This window comes from Rhinopithecus roxellana, chromosome 16, assembly GCF_007565055.1.
Source record: "Rhinopithecus roxellana isolate Shanxi Qingling chromosome 16, ASM756505v1, whole genome shotgun sequence".
NCBI lineage: Eukaryota > Metazoa > Chordata > Mammalia > Primates > Cercopithecidae > Rhinopithecus > Rhinopithecus roxellana.
In genome coordinates, this window is record NC_044564.1 from 50,265,507 (window position 1) to 50,285,026 (window position 19,520).

The window sequence follows — 19,520 nt, forward strand, 5'->3', positions numbered from 1 at the left end:
TAATAATGATACTGTTTCCCCTTAAATATTTGTGAATATAAAATTATGATGATAATTGTAGGGTGGTGGGGAAGGGTTGGGGGAAGAGGTCAAGATCGAGGCTGGGAGAAAACAATGACCTCAACTCATCAAATATGACAAAGTGTGACCAATTCTAATGGCATTCAGACAAGGCTATTATTTTATACTTTGTCAATGTCAAAAGAGGGAGAGAAAGGAAGGCCTCTTCCATACATAATTTTTTATTTCTCTCTTCCCTTTCAGCCACCCTCTGGAATTAAGTACACTCTTATTTATATATACACATATACATGTACATACATATCTGTATACATACACATATATACATGTATATACATACATATATACACACATACATGTATGTATACATATATATGTATAATTTCAACTTTTATTTTAGGTTCAGGGGGTGCACGTGCAGGTCTGTTACATGGGTATACTACATGATGCTGAGGTTTGGGGTACAACTGATCCTGCCACCAAGGTGTGAGCATGGTACCTAATAGTTTTTCAACCCTTTCCATCTCCTCCTTTAGTAGTTTTCCCCCTAGTAGTCCCCGGTTTCTGTTATTGCCACCTTTATGTCCATTTGTACCCAATGTTTAGCTCCCACTTAAAAGTGAGAACATGTGCTATGTGGTTTTCTGTTCCCATGTTAATTAGCTAAGGGTAATGGCCTCCAGCTACATCCACGTGGCTGCAAAGGACATGATTTCACTCTTTGTTATGGCTGTGTGAGCACATACTTCTGAACACAACTGTTGAAACTGAGTGGTCTTAAAGTCTTACCTGGTGGGTCCTCTTGGTATCTGGGTTCCTTGTTGGTCTCTGGGACAACTGTGCCTGCAATATCCCCTGTAGACTTAAAGGGAGTGGGTGTTGCACCCATCCTGGACAATCTGCTCGGCGTGTCCTCTCTGGAACTGAAGCACATGTCATATGTTAATGTCTCAAGAGATAACAGTTTCATAAATACATATGTGTGTATATTCACAATGACATGTACAAGGGAAAATGCATGTCATCTTACCTTGGCCTTTCCTTCAGCTTCTCACTTGAGGAATGATAATCATAATCAGAATACTGCTGACGTCTCTCCTCTGGAGAAAATGATCGGTTTGACTCTATTTCTGAGATATCTAGTTTCAAAAATAAGAAAAGACTTTTAAATAAAATATTTAAAATATTCTCCTACCCAGAGAAATTGCACTATTCTCTGGGTAGGAAACACAGGAAATGGAAGGGAGGTAGGCAGGAAATGTGCTATTAGTCTAATAGTCCTCCCCTGGAGAAAAACTTGCTCGTTTTAAGGGAAAGGCATTAATTAATAAAGGGGAAGGCAAATTTAGAATTGTGTATTTCTCTTTTGTCTCATTTTCCATCAAAGCTGCTACAGAAGAGTCAAAATTCTATTATTGGATCATAGATGTATACACTAATTCTTCCCAAGAAGCCCAGTGCTTCTCCAACTTTAAGGTGCATGCAAATCTTGTTAGGACACAGTTGTTGTGGGGCCGTTGAGGGGAGACTGAGATTCTACAATTCTATCAAGTTCCCTGATTATGCAGATGCTACTGGGGTCGGGGGTTGGGGGATGAGGACCACATACTGAGTAGCAAGGAAAGAAATGCAAACCCCCTAACATGCTGGCATTATTTCTCATGTTCCTTTTGTTTTCCTGCACTGCATCCATAACAGTGATCAACAACTGCTGATACACTGGAAACTGAATTAAGTTTTAAGGTTTTATAAAGAAATTCCTTAAAAAAAAAAATCAACAAAAGCCTGCTTTACAACTTGGTAACTTAATATTTTCTAAACTTCTCTGCATAAAAGCAACAGTAGATGATTCAGTGGGATATATTGTGATTATTTCTATTGGCAATTTTTACAAGGTTAAAATGTTATCCTATGTATAATTCATATTCACATAACGAATATAGCTCTTTAAAAGGGAAGAGGTGATGGAGACTGCTAACTAATGAATGCCACAATATTAGCCATTTTGATTCTTTTTTAGCATCTACTTGTCTTAGCTATTCTCCAAATTGTCTTCTCTATTAGAAATACTAATCGCCACTTTTAAAGAATGAGCAATTAAGGCTGGGCCTGGTGGCTCACCCCTGTAATCCCAGCACTTTGGGAGGACAAGACGGGTCACAAGGTCAGGAGTTTGAGACCAGCCTCGCCAACATGGCGAAACCCCATCTCTACTAAAAACACAAAAACACAAAAATTAGCCAGGCATGGTGGCAGGCGCCTATAATCCCAGCTACTCAGGAGGCTGAGACAGAAGAATCACTTGAACCCCTGGAGGCAGAGGTTGCAGTGAGCCAAGGTTGTACCACTGGACTCCAGCCTGTGCAACTGTCTCAAAAAAAAAAAAAAAAAAAAGAGCAACTAGCAAATATATACATGATATGGTTAGCTCTTTGAACCAATCAAACACACATTTTTTTACTGACACGTTTTGCTTTCAATTGCCTAATTAATAGTTCTCTGAGAGTTTGCAAGTGCACCAGAATTTTATATTGGAAACCTAATTTCAATAGGCACTTTAATAAGCAAATTACAACCAAACAGTGACCTTTGGGGATTAAGGTTTCAAGGTGGTTTTCCTTGGAAATCTAACTTCCAGCTGGACAGCTACACTAAATAGAAGAATGGGGAAGCAACGGCCCTCCTCACTTATACCCAAGCTCACAGCCTCCTCTTCCTTTACCTTCTATTTCTGAGTCACTGTCATTTAATGATGGGATGTTGATGAGGGTCTGCTGGCTGTCTCTCAACACCACTAGCTGTAGTTTTCCTCTTGACTTTTCTATCAATTTTCGAGCATCCGTTAAAGACATGTTCTCAGTTACAGTCCCATTGATCTGTGTTTATAAAGAATGGTAATGTTAAATGCAATAAAATTATTCACAGTAGAAAATTCATATTTTCCCCTTTTAAAAATGTAAAGGCTTTGTTCAGATATTCAAACAGATATTGGCTTTAGGATGACTCAATAAAAATGAATTGTCCTTTAAATTAAATATAATCCTGCATGCCTGGATTCCAAATACAAGTGTAAGTTACTCTGCTAATTTATTTAACTTCCAAGCTCAAGACAATGGTTTGGTTTACTACTGGAACGTGTTTCCTGACTGGAGAGGTTTACAAGACCTATTAAATATTCAACATTCATACACCACCAACTTTCCTTCTCATCTTTCCTTAGTTTAAGGAATAGGGACCTAAACTTTAAACAGGAAAGAAGAAAATATTCATGGAGTTTTTTGCTTTTGATTTCTAAACTGACATTAAACTGTTACAACCCTCGATGTCTGGTTTTTCTGATAAAACTCATCTCATTATGCTGCTCTTGCCACCTCTGTCAACATTGACTCTCACTGCATCTAAGTCTCACTGTGTTGGTGCTGAATGCAGACATGCAGGCTATGAATGGCAGTATGCACACTACTGTTCTCTGCCCTCATCTACCCACCTTGAGAATTATGTCTCCTTCGTGAAGGTTGCCATCTTTAGTTGCCAGACCCGTTCTGGTCATTTCCTTTATGAAGATCTGACTCCCAAGCCGGAGACCATACTCTAGGAGACAAACACATAAACATACACGTATGTCATCAACTTGTTCAGAAAACTTAGTCTGGTTTATAGGACTATTTTAAAATATATATTAAAAAGTTAATTTTGTATATGGGAAATTCTGTAAGATGACTGGCCTGAACTCTTCAAAAAAGTCAATGCCATAAAAAACAAAAAAGGCAGAGAAACTGTTCTAGATTAAAAGACACATAAAAACCAAATGCAATGCATGAACAATCATAGGTCTCCCTGATCCAGTGGAGGGTGGGAGGAGAATGAGTTACATCATTTGGAGCAATTTGAAATGAACTATAATACATGAAAGGGATATTAATGCTAATTTTCTTAAGTGTGATGATGGTATTACGGTGACTGATGTAGGAGAATGTTCTTATCCTTGGAAGATACCTCTGAAATATTTATGGGTAATAGTGAGTTGCCTACAACTTACTTAAATAGTACCAAAAAACCCACTGAGAGAGATACAGGGAGGGTAATGGAGCAGAAGGAAAGAAAAAAGAGGAGGAGGAAAAAGAAAGTAAGTGTGGCAAAATGTTAATTGGTAAAACTAGGTGAAGGTTATAAGTGTATCTGCTATAAAATTAACATTTTTCTTTTTTTATTTTTTTGAGACAGAATCTTGCTTTGTCACCCAGGCTGGAGTGCAGGGGCATGATCTCAGCTCACTGCAACCTCTGCCTCCCAGGTTCAAGCGATTCTACTGCCTCAGCCTCCCAAGTAGCTGGGATTACAGGTGCCCACCACCACACCCAGCTAATTTTTGTATTTTAGTAGAGACAGGGTTTCACCATGTAGGCCAGGCTGGCCTCGAACTCCTGATCTCAGGTGATCCACCCACCTCAGCCTACCAAAGTGCTGGGATTACAGGTGTGAGCCACTGTGCCTGGCCAAATTAACACTTTTCAAATAAAATTTTGGGGAGACAAAAACAATTCAGCACACTTTAATAGGCATGTCCTGCTGACAATGAGGCTGTCTACAGGAAGGCACTGCAAAAAATCTAGCACTTTAGATTATATGAAGTTTGGCATTGAAAGGAATTCAGTGGGTGAAGAAAAGGGGTAAAGAAGTTAGGCAAAGCAATTAATAAAGCATTTAACTAAAACCAAAATAGCTTTGGGGGTTTATGGACTCTGAATTGCTATTAAAAGCAAAAACATTATAATTACTAAGTATGCATATTTTTAAATACTTTCAAGGCTAGACTATTCTGGTTTTACTTAATAAACTTGTACAAATACATTATTTTAAGAATAAACTTGCACATTCTAGGAAACCACCACAACAGAGCAGGTTTTAAAACAGGCACAAATTTTTTTATCATTGTTCAAACTAAAAATCTTATAATTACAAAACAAAGTAACTTTCCACAATTCAGGAAAGGTATGAAGTCGATTTTAAAATAAGTTTTAAATGATTTATGGTAAACTTGCCAGCCAGATCTTACCACAAAGATTAGAAGTGTTGTGGTCCAGCCCTAGTCCTTTAGGAAGCTGATAGTCAAGAATGGAATAAGGGAAAGGCAAAGCTGCTTTCATGGATGGCGATCCTCTAGTGGTCAAACAGCCTCACAGCCCAGAACAGAATGCTGAGTGAGACAAGCTTGAGTGATAACGTCTCTCTGGCACTTTTCAACAACTCCTCAATCCTCTTAAAAAATGCACTCATTATAATTTTGCAAATAGATATACTGGTGTGTATGTGGGCATTTCACAAATGAAGATAAAAAAATCAGTTGACCAGCTTCTAAGAAAGACAACTGGTGCCATGAAATGTAATAGCTGGATCATATTTTTTCTTACTCAAATGTAGGTCTCACCTACTGTCGAAATTTCTTTAAAGATTAATTCTTACACAACCCTAGCCAACAATAGCCAAATTATTGTGAAAACTTAATAAAAGGTAGCAAAAATTTTTCTTTTACAAAGTGGAACTGGCTGGGTGCAGTGGCTCACACCTGTAATCCTAACACTTTGGGAGGCCAAGGTGGGCAGATCACCTGAGGTCAGGGGTTTGAGACCAGTCTGGCCAACATGGTGAAACCCCATCTCTACTAAAAGTGCAAAAATTAGTCGGGCATGGTGGTGGGTGCCTATAGTCCCAGCTACTCAGGAGACTGAGGCAGGAGAATTGCTTGAACCCAGGAGATGGAGGCTGCAGTGAGCAAAGGTCGTACCACTATACTTTAGCCTGGCAACAGAGTGAGACTCTGTCTCAAACAAAAACAAAAACAAAAACAAAACAAAAACAAAAAAACCACTGAGATCCTTACACTTCCTAAGATACACACTCCTCAGGGAGATATTGCAATCTCAACGTTCCCATTTATTTTCATGGACTGGACTCCAGGTATCTCACTATTCACATCTTTGCATTATTCTTCAGTTATTTCAATAGACACCTAGTTACATAACTCAACTCTTCACAAAAAAAAACTAAAGAAAACAAACCCTCTCATCTGATAGGCTATCAAAATGCAAATCCCAAACCTAAAACACAAGTCTTTTCCTTTGCATTCTCAGGTGCTCTTTATCTTTTTTCCTCTTAGAATGAGAACAATTAAGAGAACAAAATGAAATTAAAGATTTTACATGCTACAAGGAATCTTCAGTCAGAAGACAAGAAACAGTGCTAGGCATATCTCAACACTAGGCTCAAAAGCCCTGCTCACTCATCTACTTATTTCCAATCACCTATTTCCAGAGGATGGAGTTTGAGTTCCAGCTCCACCTTTACTTACTGGCTTCCACGGGCAAGTCACTTCCCCAGTCCGAGTTTCAGAATCCTCACCTATAAATATCCCCTAAAAATTCCTCTGTATGGCTTGGCACAGTGGCTCACATCTGTAATCCCAGCATTTTGTAATCCCAACCAAGGCACGTGGATCCTAGATTGGGCAACATGGTGAAACCCCATGTATACCAAAAAACACCCAAAAAATTAGCCAGGCGTGGTGGTGCACACCTGTAATCCCAGTTAGCTACTCTTGGTGGGGGAAGTTGAGGTGGAAGGATTGCTTGAGCCCAGGAGGCAGAGGTTGCAGTGAGCCAAGATCATGCCACCACACTCCAGCCTAGGTGACAGAGTGAGACTCCATCTCAAAAATAAATAAATGAAACCCCTCTCTATCATGGTATTCCTCACTTGTAAAACAGGAACAAAGCCTCCTAACACACAGGGTTCCTGTGAGGACTATGTAAAAGAATATTCAACATAGCCCCTTGCATAGAGCAGAAACTCAACAATGATTAGGCGGAGTACTGTCCTCCACTGTGGTTTTCCAACTGAGATGCAGCAAGTTCACTTGGAGAGCTTATTAACACAGAGACTCTGGGGGCCCACCACATGGTTTCTTTCTTTTTTTTTTTTTCCCAAGACAGAGTCTTGCTCTGTCACCCAGGCTGGAGTACAGTGGTACCATCTCTGCTTACTGCAAACTCTGCCCCTCAAGGTTCAAGCTGAGAAGTGGGGATTACAGGCACCCACCACCACGCCCAGCTAATTTTTGCATTTTTAGTAGAGATGGGTTTCATCGTGTTGGCCAGGCTGGTCTCCAACTTGTGACCTCAAGTGATCTGCTCACGTTGGCCTCCCACAGTGCTGAGATTACAGGTGTGAGACACTGCACTGGCCCCATCCCATGGTTTCTGATCCAGTGGGGCTGGCCTGGGCCTGAGAGTCCGCATTTCTAACAGGTGCCCAGATGATGCACTGCCTTGAGAATCACTGTTCTCCCAGTTTAAAGCCAAAATTCTGGAGCCTGGCTCTTCCACTGATGACACAACTTTGTGTATGTCAATGAACCTTTTGTGCCTCAGTTTCCTTGCCTATAAAACGGAGATACAAGAGTCCTCCCTCATTAGGTAGTTCTGAGGATTAAACGAACTAATTGGTGTTAGGCATTTAGGTCAATGCTGGGTACAATGCTGGTTAAGTGCAATCAAGCGATAGCTCGGTCAGACGCGGTGATTCACACCTGTAATCCCAGCACTTTGGGAGGCCGAGGAAGGCAGATCACCTGAGGTCAGGAGTTTGAGACCAGCCTGGCCAAGCTGGCAAAACCCTCTCGCTACTGAAAACACAAAAATTAGCCAGACATGGTGGCAGGCACCAATAATCCCAGCTACTTGGGAGGCTGAGGCAGGAGAATCACGTGAACCTGGGAGGCAGAGGTTGCATAAGCCGAGATCATGCCACTGTATTCTCCAGCCAGGGTGACACAGCGAGACTCTGTCTCAAAAAAAAAAAAAAAAAAAAAGTTAGCTGGCCAGGTGCAGTGGCTCGTGCCTACAATCCCAGCACTTTGGGAGGCTGCGGTGGGCAAATCACCTGAGGTCAGGAGTTCAAGACCAGCCTGGCCAACATGGTGTAACCCCCATCTCTACTAAAAATAAAAAACTCAGCCAGGTTTGGTGGTGCACGCCTGTAATCCCAGCTACTAGGGAGGCTGAGGCAGGAGAACTGCATGAACGTGGGAGGTGGAAGTTGCAGTGAGCCCAGATTACGCCACTGCATTCCAGCCTCTGTGACAGAGCGAGACTCAAGACTCCGACTCAAAAAAAAAAAAAAAAAAGGTTAGCTATTCCTGGCCAGGCACGGTGGCTCCTCACACCTGTAATCCCAGCACTATGAGAGACCGAGGTGGATGGATCTCCTGACTTCATTCCTGGCCAGGCACGGTGGCTCCTCACACCTGTAATCCCAGCACTATGAGAGACCGAGGTGGATGGATCACCTGAAGTCAGGAGTTCAAGACTAGTCTGGCCAACATGTTGAAACCTGTCTCCCCTAAAAATACAAAATTAGCTGGGCCTGGGGGTGGGCGCCTGTAGTCCCAGCTACTCAGGAGGCTGAGGCAGGAGAATCGCTTGAATTCGGTAGGCGGAGGTTGCAGTGAGCCGAGATCCTGCCACTGCCCTCCAGCCTGGACGACAGAGCAACTCTTTCGGGAAAAAAAGAAGAAAGAAAGAAAAAAAGTTAGTTATTCCTATCACAACACTGCTTTTCTTCCTACATCAAGCACGCCTACCTTCGTTCGCTCTGCTTTTCGTCAGGAGGACCCCGATGGGCCCCGGCCGCCCCCTCGGCTCAGGGCTGGGGCTACGTGAGTGCGGGTGCTCGCGGCTGCGGCTTCGGGGACCCCGAGAGCGGGCGTCGTGGCGGGCCCCGCGCCTGTACTCCGGGCTGTAGGCCCGCTCGTAGTCTGGGTCGTAGGCCTGGTGATAGGCCCGCTCGTAGTCCTGGTCAATGCTCCGGCCGCGGCTGCGGTCGCGGTCCCGGGATGGCCCAAAGTCGTGGTCCAGGCCCCGCTCCAGGCTCCGGCCACGGCTGCGGTCTCGGGCGCGCCCATGGTCTTGGTCCAGGCCCCGCTCCAGGCTCCGGCCACGGCTCCGGTCCCGGCTGAGGTCCCGCTCCCGGCTCCGAGCTCGCTCGTGGGGACGCCCCCTTTCCGGGCTGTCCTCCCAGCTGCGGCTGCGCCCCCCATGGCTGCTCAGCAGGCTCCTCTCGCTGTACCCACTCCGGAAACTTCTGCCGTCAAACTCGTCCATCACCTCAAAAGCCCGGTCATCCTGATCCAGAGGAGGGCTGGCCTGAAGCGGGGCCACCTGGACCTTCCGGGGCCTCTTGACCACCTGTTGTCAAAACAAACTCAGTGTGGATGCAGGACAATCACAACTGAACGTGGAGAAGGCAGTCGTTTTAAGAGCCCTAGTTCTGGTTTTAGTAAAACTGTATCCCTGCCGACTCACTAAAGTTCAGGTTCCTCATTGGGAAACGGACAATAAAAATCTCACAGGGTTAGAATAAGACAACGATGTTGAAGCTCTGAGTACAGTGCCTTGAATTAAGGTAATAATAAAATAGTACCTCCAAAATCTGCTTCTACTCAAGTTTGAAAAGCCTTAGAGGCCCAAATCGCTAAGTTATAAAACTCAAACAAAAATTCAGAAAGTGTGACATTCTATACCTACCTGCCTAGGGGGGAAAGGGGGATGAAGAGAAGTTGATTGATAGGTACACATATATGGTCTGACAGAAGAAATAAGACCTAATGTGAGATTGGTAGGGTGACTATAGCTTACAGGAATCCACTGTACATTCCAAAATAGCTGGAAGGGAATAATCTAAATGTTCCTACCATAAAGACAGGACAATTATTCCAAAAACACCGATTTGAATTTTACAAATCATGTCTATGGCCATACCATCGTGAACACACCCAATCCTGTCTGAATTTTACAAATCATGTCTATGGCCATACCATCGTGAACACACCCAATCCTGTCTGAATTTTACAAATCATGTCTATGGCCATACCATCGTGAACACACCCAATCCTGTCTGAATTTTACAAATCATGTCTATGGCCATACCATCGTGAACACACCCAATCCTGTCTGAATTTTACAAATCATGTCTATGGCCATACCATCGTGAACACACCCAATCCTGTCTGAATTTTACAAATCATGTCTATGGCCATACCATCGTGAACACACCCAATCCTGTCTGAATTTTACAAATCATGTCTATGGCCATACCATCGTGAACACACCCAATCCTGTCTGAATTTTACAAATCATGTCTATGGCCATACCATCGTGAACACACCCAATCCTGTCTGAATTTTACAAATCATGTCTATGGCCATACCATCGTGAACACACCCAATCCTGTCTGAATTTTACAAATCATGTCTATGGCCATACCATCGTGAACACACCCAATCCTGTCTGAATTTTACAAATCATGTCTATGGCCATACCATCGTGAACACACCCAATCCTGTCTGAATTTTACAAATCATGTCTATGGCCATACCATCGTGAACACACCCAATCCTGTCTGAATTTTACAAATCATATGAATGTATTAAATTAATCACACATACCCTGTAACTATGCATTATGCATAAATTTTTAAAATTTTAAGGAAGTCAATGCCTTATTTCCTTACTTATTAATTATTAAGACCGATTCTCGCTCTGTTGTCCAGGCTGGACTGTACTCAGCTCACTGCAACCTCCGCCTCCCAGATTCAAGCGATTCTCGTGCCTCACCCTCCCGACTGCTGCGATTACAGGCGCACACCACCATGCCTGGCTAATTTTTGTATTTTTAGTAGAGACGGGGTTTCATCATGTTGGCCAGGCTGGTCTCGAACTCCAGACCTCAGGTGATCTGCCTGCCTCCATCTCCCAAAGTGCTGGCGTGAACCACTGAGCCTGGCCCAATGCCATTTTTAAAGTGAGGGGTGGGGAAGAGGGGCAAGGGTAAAGAGGAACCCTTCTAGAGTAAAAGGAACTAAAGAGATAATGATTAAATGCAATGAGTGAACTCTGGATCCTGGATAGGGAAGAAAACACCTATCAAAGACATTCTGAGAGCTAGGTATGGTGGCTCACACCTGTAATCCCAGCACTTTGGGAGGCTGAGGTGGAAGGATCGCTTGAACCCAGGAGATCAAGATCAGCCTGGGAAACTCAAGATCCCATCTCTAAAAATGAAAAAGACATCTTGAGATATGGACTGGATATTAGATAATACTGTAAAATTATTACTTTTCTTAGACTGGATAATAGTATTATATAGGCGAATGTCCTCATTCACAGGAAATGCATGTGAAGTACGTAGAAATGAACTGTCATGTCTGTAACTTTCCTTCGAATGGTTGGCAAGACATGAGTGTTTATATACATACAGAGACCAAGTAAAGATGACAGAATAGTAATATTTTAGAAGATAAATATTTATTACACTGATCTTTCAACTTTCCTGTTTGAAAATCTTCATAATATAAAGTTGAAAAACATTAAATACCATATATGTGGCTGGGTGTGGTGGCTCACGCCTGTAATCTCAGCACTTTGGGAGGCCAAGGTCAGCAGATCACCTGAACTTGGGAGTTCGGGACCAGCCTGATCAACATGGAGAAACCCTGTTTCTACTAAAAATACAAAATTAGCCAGGCGTGGTGGAGCATGTCTGTAATCCCAACTACTTGGGAGGCTGAGGCAGGAGAATCACTTGAACCCGGGAGGCAGAGGTTGCGGTGAGCCAGGATTGCACCATAGCACTCCAGCCTGGGCAACAAGAGCAAAACTCCACCTCAAAAAAAAAACAAACAAAAAACTGTATCTATAGATCTCTCTCTCTATGTGTGTGTGTGTGTGTGTGTGTGTATACACACCACATATGTGGGTGTATCCCTATTTTATTAGCATTCTCACTTTGTGTGTCTACCTGCCCCACTGGAGTGAACACACCTTGCAGCACAGATTGGTTCCAGGGCCTAATGGCATCCAGCTCATAGTTGATCCTCAGCCAGTGAATGAATGAATGAATAGATGAATGAAGATTATAGACAGTCTTCTAATGAAACTCTTAGTCTATGAAGATATAATACACCTTGCTTGGGTCTTTATAATGAGTTTTTGAGCTGAAAATTTTTTTCTAAATTTTTTCTGATTCTAGCTAATTCTCTTAGGGAATAATTGCCTAACTTTGTTCCTAAGGCAAACTAACTCAGATCAGAGAATCACTGGCCTCAGGAGAAGACACAAGGAAAGGCAGGAAGGATAACTTACACACATCTTCATACCCCTCCAAAAGTACTAAGAATCCAAGTACAGCAGTCCCTAGGTTATGTAATTCTGTCAAATGCTTAAAAGCAAGGGGTAATTTTCTTCTGGGCAAAAAACCAAAATGCTATTGAGGCGAGTTGAAAGCAAACCCAGTACTTACAATAGCAGCGATCTTCCCACTTTTTCTAAGCTGCTGAACTGCAAACGAATGAAGCACATCCTCCATGGGGGTGCCATTGACCATGACCACTCTGTCATTTTCTCTGTAAACAAGAAACAAAAATGGGTCATGAAAAACTCCCATCTATTCATTGCAAATTATTTATTTAGGAACAAATAGAAGCAGCAAATCGACCTGAAAGGCTTTCTAAAGGGCTCAGGGTCTGGTGGCGCCCAAGGCCCAGTCAACTTGGCATGAGATCTTCCAAAGAAAGGAACTGGGGGCCATACAGCTCAATTCTGAGTGTCTAAATAGAAATCATCTGGGAAGAGAGAGGCCTGATCTCCCCAAACTACAGGGTCACACCAGGAGGTACTGGTACTTGATGACGATGAGGTCTGGACACCAAAAGGAACTTCTCTATCAATCCCTTATTGCCTGAGGTGCACGGTGAGCTTCAGAAAAGTCTAAAAACACTCCCTCCAAGTAGGTGTATATCCATCCATTTGTGCTTTTGTGCAGGAAAAGGGCCAAAAGCTTGCCTTGGATTCTTAAAGAAATTTTGAAATCACAGAATCCTATTGCTCCAGTTCATCCCAAATATTACTTTAAAATTTTGCATTTCTCCATATGAAAGACTACTAACTTTGATAAAACTACAGAGGCTTTCTTAACTATAATTTTATTTTTTAAGAGGCATGGTTTCCCTCTCTCACCCAGGATGGACTGCAGTAGTGTGACTGATGATAGCTCACTACAACCTCAACTTCCCGAGCTCAAAGGATTCTCACCTTAGCCTTCCAAGTAGCTGGGACCCGAGCAGATGTATGCCATCCCAACAGGGTCTCATTATGTTCCCCAGGCTGATCTTGAATATCTGGCCTCAAGTGTTCCTGCCACCTCAGCTTCCCAAAGTACAGGATTATAGGCATGAGCCACTGTGCTTAGACCACAGAGGCTTTAAACACCAACAGAACCTAAACTTTTGAGCTATTTAGCCAATGCAGCCATAGAGTTAACTTTAGATTTTGTCCTGAGAAGTTATCCTGTGGGAATCAGGCATGCATCATTTAAAATGGGGTTACCAGCTGGGTATGGTGGCTCATGCCTGTAATCCCAGCACTTTGGGGGGCCAAGGTGGGCAGATCACTTCAGGTCAGGAGTTCAACACCAGCCTGGTCAACATGGCAAAACCCCGTCTCTACTAAAAATACAAAAATTAGCTGGGTGTGGTGGCAGGCACCTGTAATCCCAGCTACTCAGGTGGCTGAGGCAGGAGAGAATTGCTTGAACTCGGAAGGTGACGGTTGTGGTGAACTAAGATCGCACCCCTGCAATCCAGACTGGGTGACAGAGCAAGATTCTGTCTCAAAAAATAATAATAATAATAATTAAAAAGTAAAATAAAATGGTGTTACCTCTTCAAGCCAGAAAGCTGGCAGTTGGAAAACTTGTGGTTTTCCTATAGTAAATTTTCCCAACTTCCACATCCCTCTTACAAATAAGATAATCAATAAACCAAAGTCTCCTTATTAAATTCTTAAAAGAATATAAATTAAAACAAATATAAACAGTGTTGGGTAAGCATTGGGGTTGAGAAGCATGCCAATTTAAAACTGCATGTTCAAAAATGATTCCTAAACCTAGGAGGGATGTTTGAACTACCTTCTTACAGAAACAACTGCCCTCCTCGCTTCAAAGCTGGGGTGTTCCCAAGATTTGGGCATTGTTCAAACATGGTGTGTTATGGGTTCCACTCCAGCTTGAAGACTTTTCAAATGTTATATAAAAGTTTGTTTTTTCTTTTTTTTAATATAAAGTGGATACCAACCAAAATACCCTGTCTAGGGCTAACCAGTAGGGCTGGCAGGGGCTGCGAGGTGAGGGAGACACTCACTGGAGCAGCCCGTCAGCAGGCCCACCCGGGAGCACATCAGAAATGACAATCGACGTTTCTCCATTTTCAAAGTGGGGGTTGTCTCTGCCTCCAGACACTGCAATTCCAAATCCTCTTTTGGAATCCTGTACATCAGAGAGGAGAAATATTAAAAATCCTTCAATAAGTGGCTTTCAGGATTTATTATAAGCACTCAATAAAATAAAGGTCAAATCAATAACCAGAGACTGTTCAGGAACAGATGGGCTTACAGAAACAAATGAGAAACAAAATAAAGCATAGTCATAGTCAGCTGACAGGTTTATAAAGGGAAATTCCTTATCTGAAAGAAACAGCCTGTGGAGGCTGGAAAAGATTGATAGTGCAGACTGGAGTTATCACTAGAAGCTGGCAGGAATAGGAAACAATGTCTTCAGTCCAAATAGGAATGTACTGTTTGAAGCACCAATTGTACCTCTTTGCATCATGCTGGCCTGAGCTGGAAAAAACTTCACTAAAAACTGAATCTGTACTAAAACTGTATTTTTTTCATTTTCAGATTTTCTTATTGTAGTTTTTTTTTTTTTTTTAAGAGACAGACTTTTGGTCTGTTGCTAGGCTAGAGTGCAGTGGTGTGATCACTACTCACCACAGCCTCAAATTTCTGGGCTCAAATGAGCCTCCTGTCTCGAACTCCCAAAGCACTGGGATTACAACAGGGAGCCACCATTTTACCTATACTGTAAATATTTTTAATTTTTCTGTATATTATGATGTTTTGACATCTTAAAAAAAAAAAAAACCTTCTGCCTAGACTCATGGCTCATGTCTATAATCCCAGCACTTTGGGATGCCAAGGCAGGCAAATTTCTTGAGTCCAGGAGCTCGAGACCAGCCTGGACAACATGGCAAAACCCTGTCTTTATAAGAAATACAAAAAATTAGCTGGTCATGGTGGTGTACGTCTATGGTCCCAGCTACTAGGGAGGCTGAGGTGGGAGAATCACCTGAGCCTGTGAGGTCAAGGCTGCAACAAGCAAAGGCAGCTTCTGCACTCTAAATGGGCAACCGGAGATGTCTCTAAAAAACAAAAAACAAAAAAACCCACAACTTTCTAGCTGTGTGGGAAGAGACTGCTCTTCCCTGTGCTAGCCAATCCTTTTTAACGTTATTTTGCTTTATTTTTATTTTAGATTCGGGGTACATGTGCAGGTTTGCTATATATGGATATTGTCTGATGCTGAGGTTTGGGCTTCTAATGATCCTGTCACCCAAGTACTGAACACAGTACCCAAGAAGTAGTTTTTCAAGCTTTGCTCCTCTCCTTCCCTCCCTACTTTTGGAATTCCCAGTGTTAACTGTTCCTATTTTTGTGTCCATGTGTATCCAATGTTTAGCTCCCACTTCTAAGTGAGAACATGCAGTATTTGGTTTTCTGTTTCTGCATTAATTTGCTTAGGATAATGGCCTCCAGGTGCATTCGTGGTGCTGCAAAGGACATGATTTCGTTCTTTTTTATGGCTGCCTAAAATTGTATTTTTAAAGTATACCTTTAACCTCAAAGTAGATGAGCCGGTAGTTTCATTTCAACATACAGTGAAAAAGACGTAAATGGTTTTTTTTTTTTTTGAGATGGAGTCTCGCTCTGTTGCCAGACTGGAGTGCAGTGGTGCTCAGCTCACTGCAACCTCCACCTCCCGGGTTCAAGCAATTCTCCTGCCTCAGCCTCCCGAGTAGCTTGGACTACAGGCATGCGCCACCACACCCAGCTAAGTTTTGTATTTTTAGTAGAGATAGGGTTTCACCATGTTGGCCAGGATGGTCTCGATCTCCTGACCTCATGATCTGCCTGCCTCCACCTCCCAAAGTGTGGAGGCATGAGCCTCACACAGACATGAGCTACCGTGCCCAGCCCATAAACGGATTTTAAAGATAAAATTTGAACATAAAATGTGTGTTGAGATCTCATGAGAAAGCAAAGCATTAAACCCTTTTCTACATGCATGGAAGATAGGAAATAAGATTTATTACATCCATGATCGGTCTAGCAATGCACAATGGTGAGCACAGATGATACATAATCCTAATTCATTGTTTTAAAAAGCTAAGTCTGGGCCAGGTGCAGTGGCTCGCGCCTGTAATCCCAGCACTTTCGGAGGCCAAGGCAGAATTGCTTGAGTCCAGGAGTTCGAGACCAGCCTGGCCAACGTGGCAAAACTCCATCTCTACTAAAAATATAAAAATTAGCCAGGCATGGTGGCACATGCCTGTAATCCCAACTACTCAGGAGGCTGGGGCAGGAAAATCACTTGAACCTAGGATGTGAAGGTTGCAGTGAGCTCAGATCATGCCACTACACTCCAGCCTGGGCAATGGAATGAGACTCCATTTAAAAAAAAAAAAAAAAAAAAAAAATCTAAGCCCAGTTTCATCCAGATAATGAGTATATGTGACTGCATAGTCTTAAATCTGGGTTAGACTATATAAAAATTTACTCTGAGACTAAAAGAAAATCTTTCCTCCCAAGGAAAGTTTCCCATGTAGGGCCCACTATGCTGACTGATTATAAACAATTACAAACTCAAAACAGGTTGAGGGTGTTGTCTATTAATCACATGGCTTTGAATTGGGCAGCTTCCACCAGCTGGCACCTGGTTTTAGACAGAGGCAGCTCCATCCTCTATGCAAAGCCTAAAACAATCTCTGACCTCTGCCAATTTTGGGTCCACAACTCAAGGAATGCATGAAATGCTCAGGGAAAGGGCAGAGGAGAGTCAGAAAGATGAGGAGAGTTGAAAAATAAGACCTAAGCAGACAAAACCCCTCAACTGCAGAAACTGTGATTACTGATCTGGAAGTCTGGGCACTGGCCCAGAGACATTTTTTTCTACCTGGATTAATTCAATAAACATTAAATTCAGGAATGTCTTTAATTTTCATAGAAGACAAAGCTTGAAGCTCACAGTTCTGAGGGTCAAAGGAAAACTCTCCCTATGAGGAACTTACGGTCCCTCTAGGAGATGACAGATCCTGGAGGAATTCAGAGCCAGAAGAAACCCTGCAGAACCCAGGAAAATCACAGTCATGAAGACTGGAAGGCAGCTTGATAGCATAAAAATGTGGAACCAGCTGGGCATGGTGCCTCACGCCTGTAACCCCAGCGCTTTGGGAGGCCGAGGCAGGTGGATCACCTGAGGTTGGGAGTTTGAGACCAGCCTGACCAACATGAAGAAACCTCGTCTCTATTAAAAATACAAAATTAGCCAGGCGTGGTGATGGGCACGTGTAATTCCAGCTACTTGGGAGGCTGAGGCAGGAGAATTGCTTGAACCCAGGAGGCGGAGATTGCAGTGAGACTAGATGCACTCCAGCCTGGGCGACAAGAGTGCAATTCCATCTCAAAAAAAAAAAAAAAATGCGGAACCATGAGGGCAGTTCTCCAGCTCAGCCTCACCCAAATGATTTACAGTCTCTTGGATCCTACACTTCTTAAGAGTTATAAGGTATGTATATGTTATAATTAAAATTACAGAAGTTGTAAATAGCTCCCTCAACTTCCTTAAACATTACAGGTCATTTTCATTCTTCCCTTTCTTTTCTCTCTTTCATAACCTGTTCTATCTGGAGTTAAGTGTATACACTAAATAACCTCTAAAATGTTCTATATTAAACAGTCCTTAATCAAAAAATACAATAGCATGCAAATCTTTCTTAACATAGCAACTATTAGCAGTTAGTATCTATAATGCATTATGCACCTCAAGGGAAAAAAAAAAAGTCAAAACTGTGTGTAGGCAAAAATAAATAAGATCCATGATCCGTAAAATCAAGAACATGACTGTAGAATACATGAAATGTGCAGAACTCACCTTTTGTAGGGTCACAGTGTACTGTTCCCATATCAGCTCTTCCATGCCTGGGGCCTGTTTTAACAAAACAAAACCAGTCTGATGAAAACCACAACCTTTTCAATACTAGAAATAAAATTATCATTCAAAATGCCTCGACATCAAGTCCAGCTCACACTCTATACCAAAAAGAGTTAATATTTGTTCATTATGCTACCTATTTTCAAACACACTCCTTCAGTGAAATGAAACTGGAAACAATACTTGAAAGGTAAGTGAAATACACAGTGAGAGATAGACCCTAAAAAGAATGGAATGTTAAGTGCTGAGTCCTTTTATTATCACTATTCCAAAACACCGTCATCATAAAACCCTTTAAAAATATCTAGTTTCAAATAGATTTTTTTCTAATCGTTCTCCCCCTCTTCCTGTCAAAGGTGACTTCGTAGGCAAGTTTTCTCCATGTTTATGTCTAAAAATAGCCTTAGCCTTATCATAGGGTACGCCCAACTGGGCGACCTGCGGGATCTTTTGGCTTTTTCTCCATCTGTATCACTGGGTATGAAAGATTAATGTCTTCATAAATGGACCACTGGGACTTCCATCTCTGACAATATTCCAAAGTAGGTATCTAGAAAAAACTAAAACTGGTGGTATCATTTTACAAATAATAATCTATTAAATGCAGGCTGCCTTGAGAAAGCTAGAAACGCCAACAACACTCAGAACCACAGAGACAAGCCAGCACTGAGGCAGGCATTTAGAGGAGGCTGGGGATCCAAACAGGGTGGGAAATCAGGTCTGGGTGGATCTATTAGGGGAACAAAATACCGGGACACAGATGGAGATGCAGGGACTGTCTCATCCTTGGCTATGTGTAGAGTGGAAATAACTAAAAATAAAACCCTGGAGAATTTCTATCAACAGACCTGTATTCACATAGGTTTGGGCATTCATATTACAGACGTGACCACACCCTGCCAAACACTCATGCCTACTGTGGTTCTGCACTGGCCATACCACCAGGTACACAGAGGCAGATGCGAATCCTCTCCAGAGATCACACTCAAACACAGCCTTCAAGGACTCCCCAGATAGTATGTATCCAAAGAAATGAGCCCACAATTTAAACATCCACATCACCATGAGTGAGAGGTAAAAGAAACATAAACTGAAGAATCAAAGACTTTAAATATTTGAAACAGCAGCCACAGACAAAAACGGAGTATCTATAGTATGTGTATACACTGGTTTTTTGTTTTGTTTTGTTTTGCTTGAGACGGAGTCTCGCTCTGTCACCTAGGCTGGAGTGCGGTTGCGTGATCTTGACTCACTGCAACCTCCACCTCCCAGGTTCAAGCGATTCTCCTGACTTGGTCTCCTGGGGTAGCTAGGATTACAGGTGCACACCACCACTCCCAG

General features: G+C 42.5%; 1 protein-coding gene across 5 annotated transcripts in view; it reads right to left on the bottom strand.

Annotated features, from left to right (window-relative positions):
• TJP2 (tight junction protein 2) overlaps positions 1-19,520 on the bottom strand; it is a 142,781-nt gene that overhangs the window by 26,460 nt on the left and 96,801 nt on the right. For all 5 annotated transcript variants that reach the window (XM_010362962.2, XM_010362961.2, XM_010362960.2 and 2 more), the window contains 8 exons: positions 18,120-18,173; positions 14,272-14,396; positions 12,375-12,477; positions 8,660-9,263; positions 3,509-3,612; positions 2,744-2,897; positions 1,052-1,160; positions 811-944 (listed from right to left, as the gene is read on the bottom strand). In XM_010362962.2, coding sequence (XP_010361264.1) covers positions 811-944; positions 1,052-1,160; positions 2,744-2,897; positions 3,509-3,612; positions 8,660-9,263; positions 12,375-12,477; positions 14,272-14,396; positions 18,120-18,164 — 1,378 coding nt within the window. In that variant the 5' untranslated portion in view covers positions 18,165-18,173. The remainder of the gene's footprint in view (positions 1-810; positions 945-1,051; positions 1,161-2,743; positions 2,898-3,508; positions 3,613-8,659; positions 9,264-12,374; positions 12,478-14,271; positions 14,397-18,119; positions 18,174-19,520) is intronic.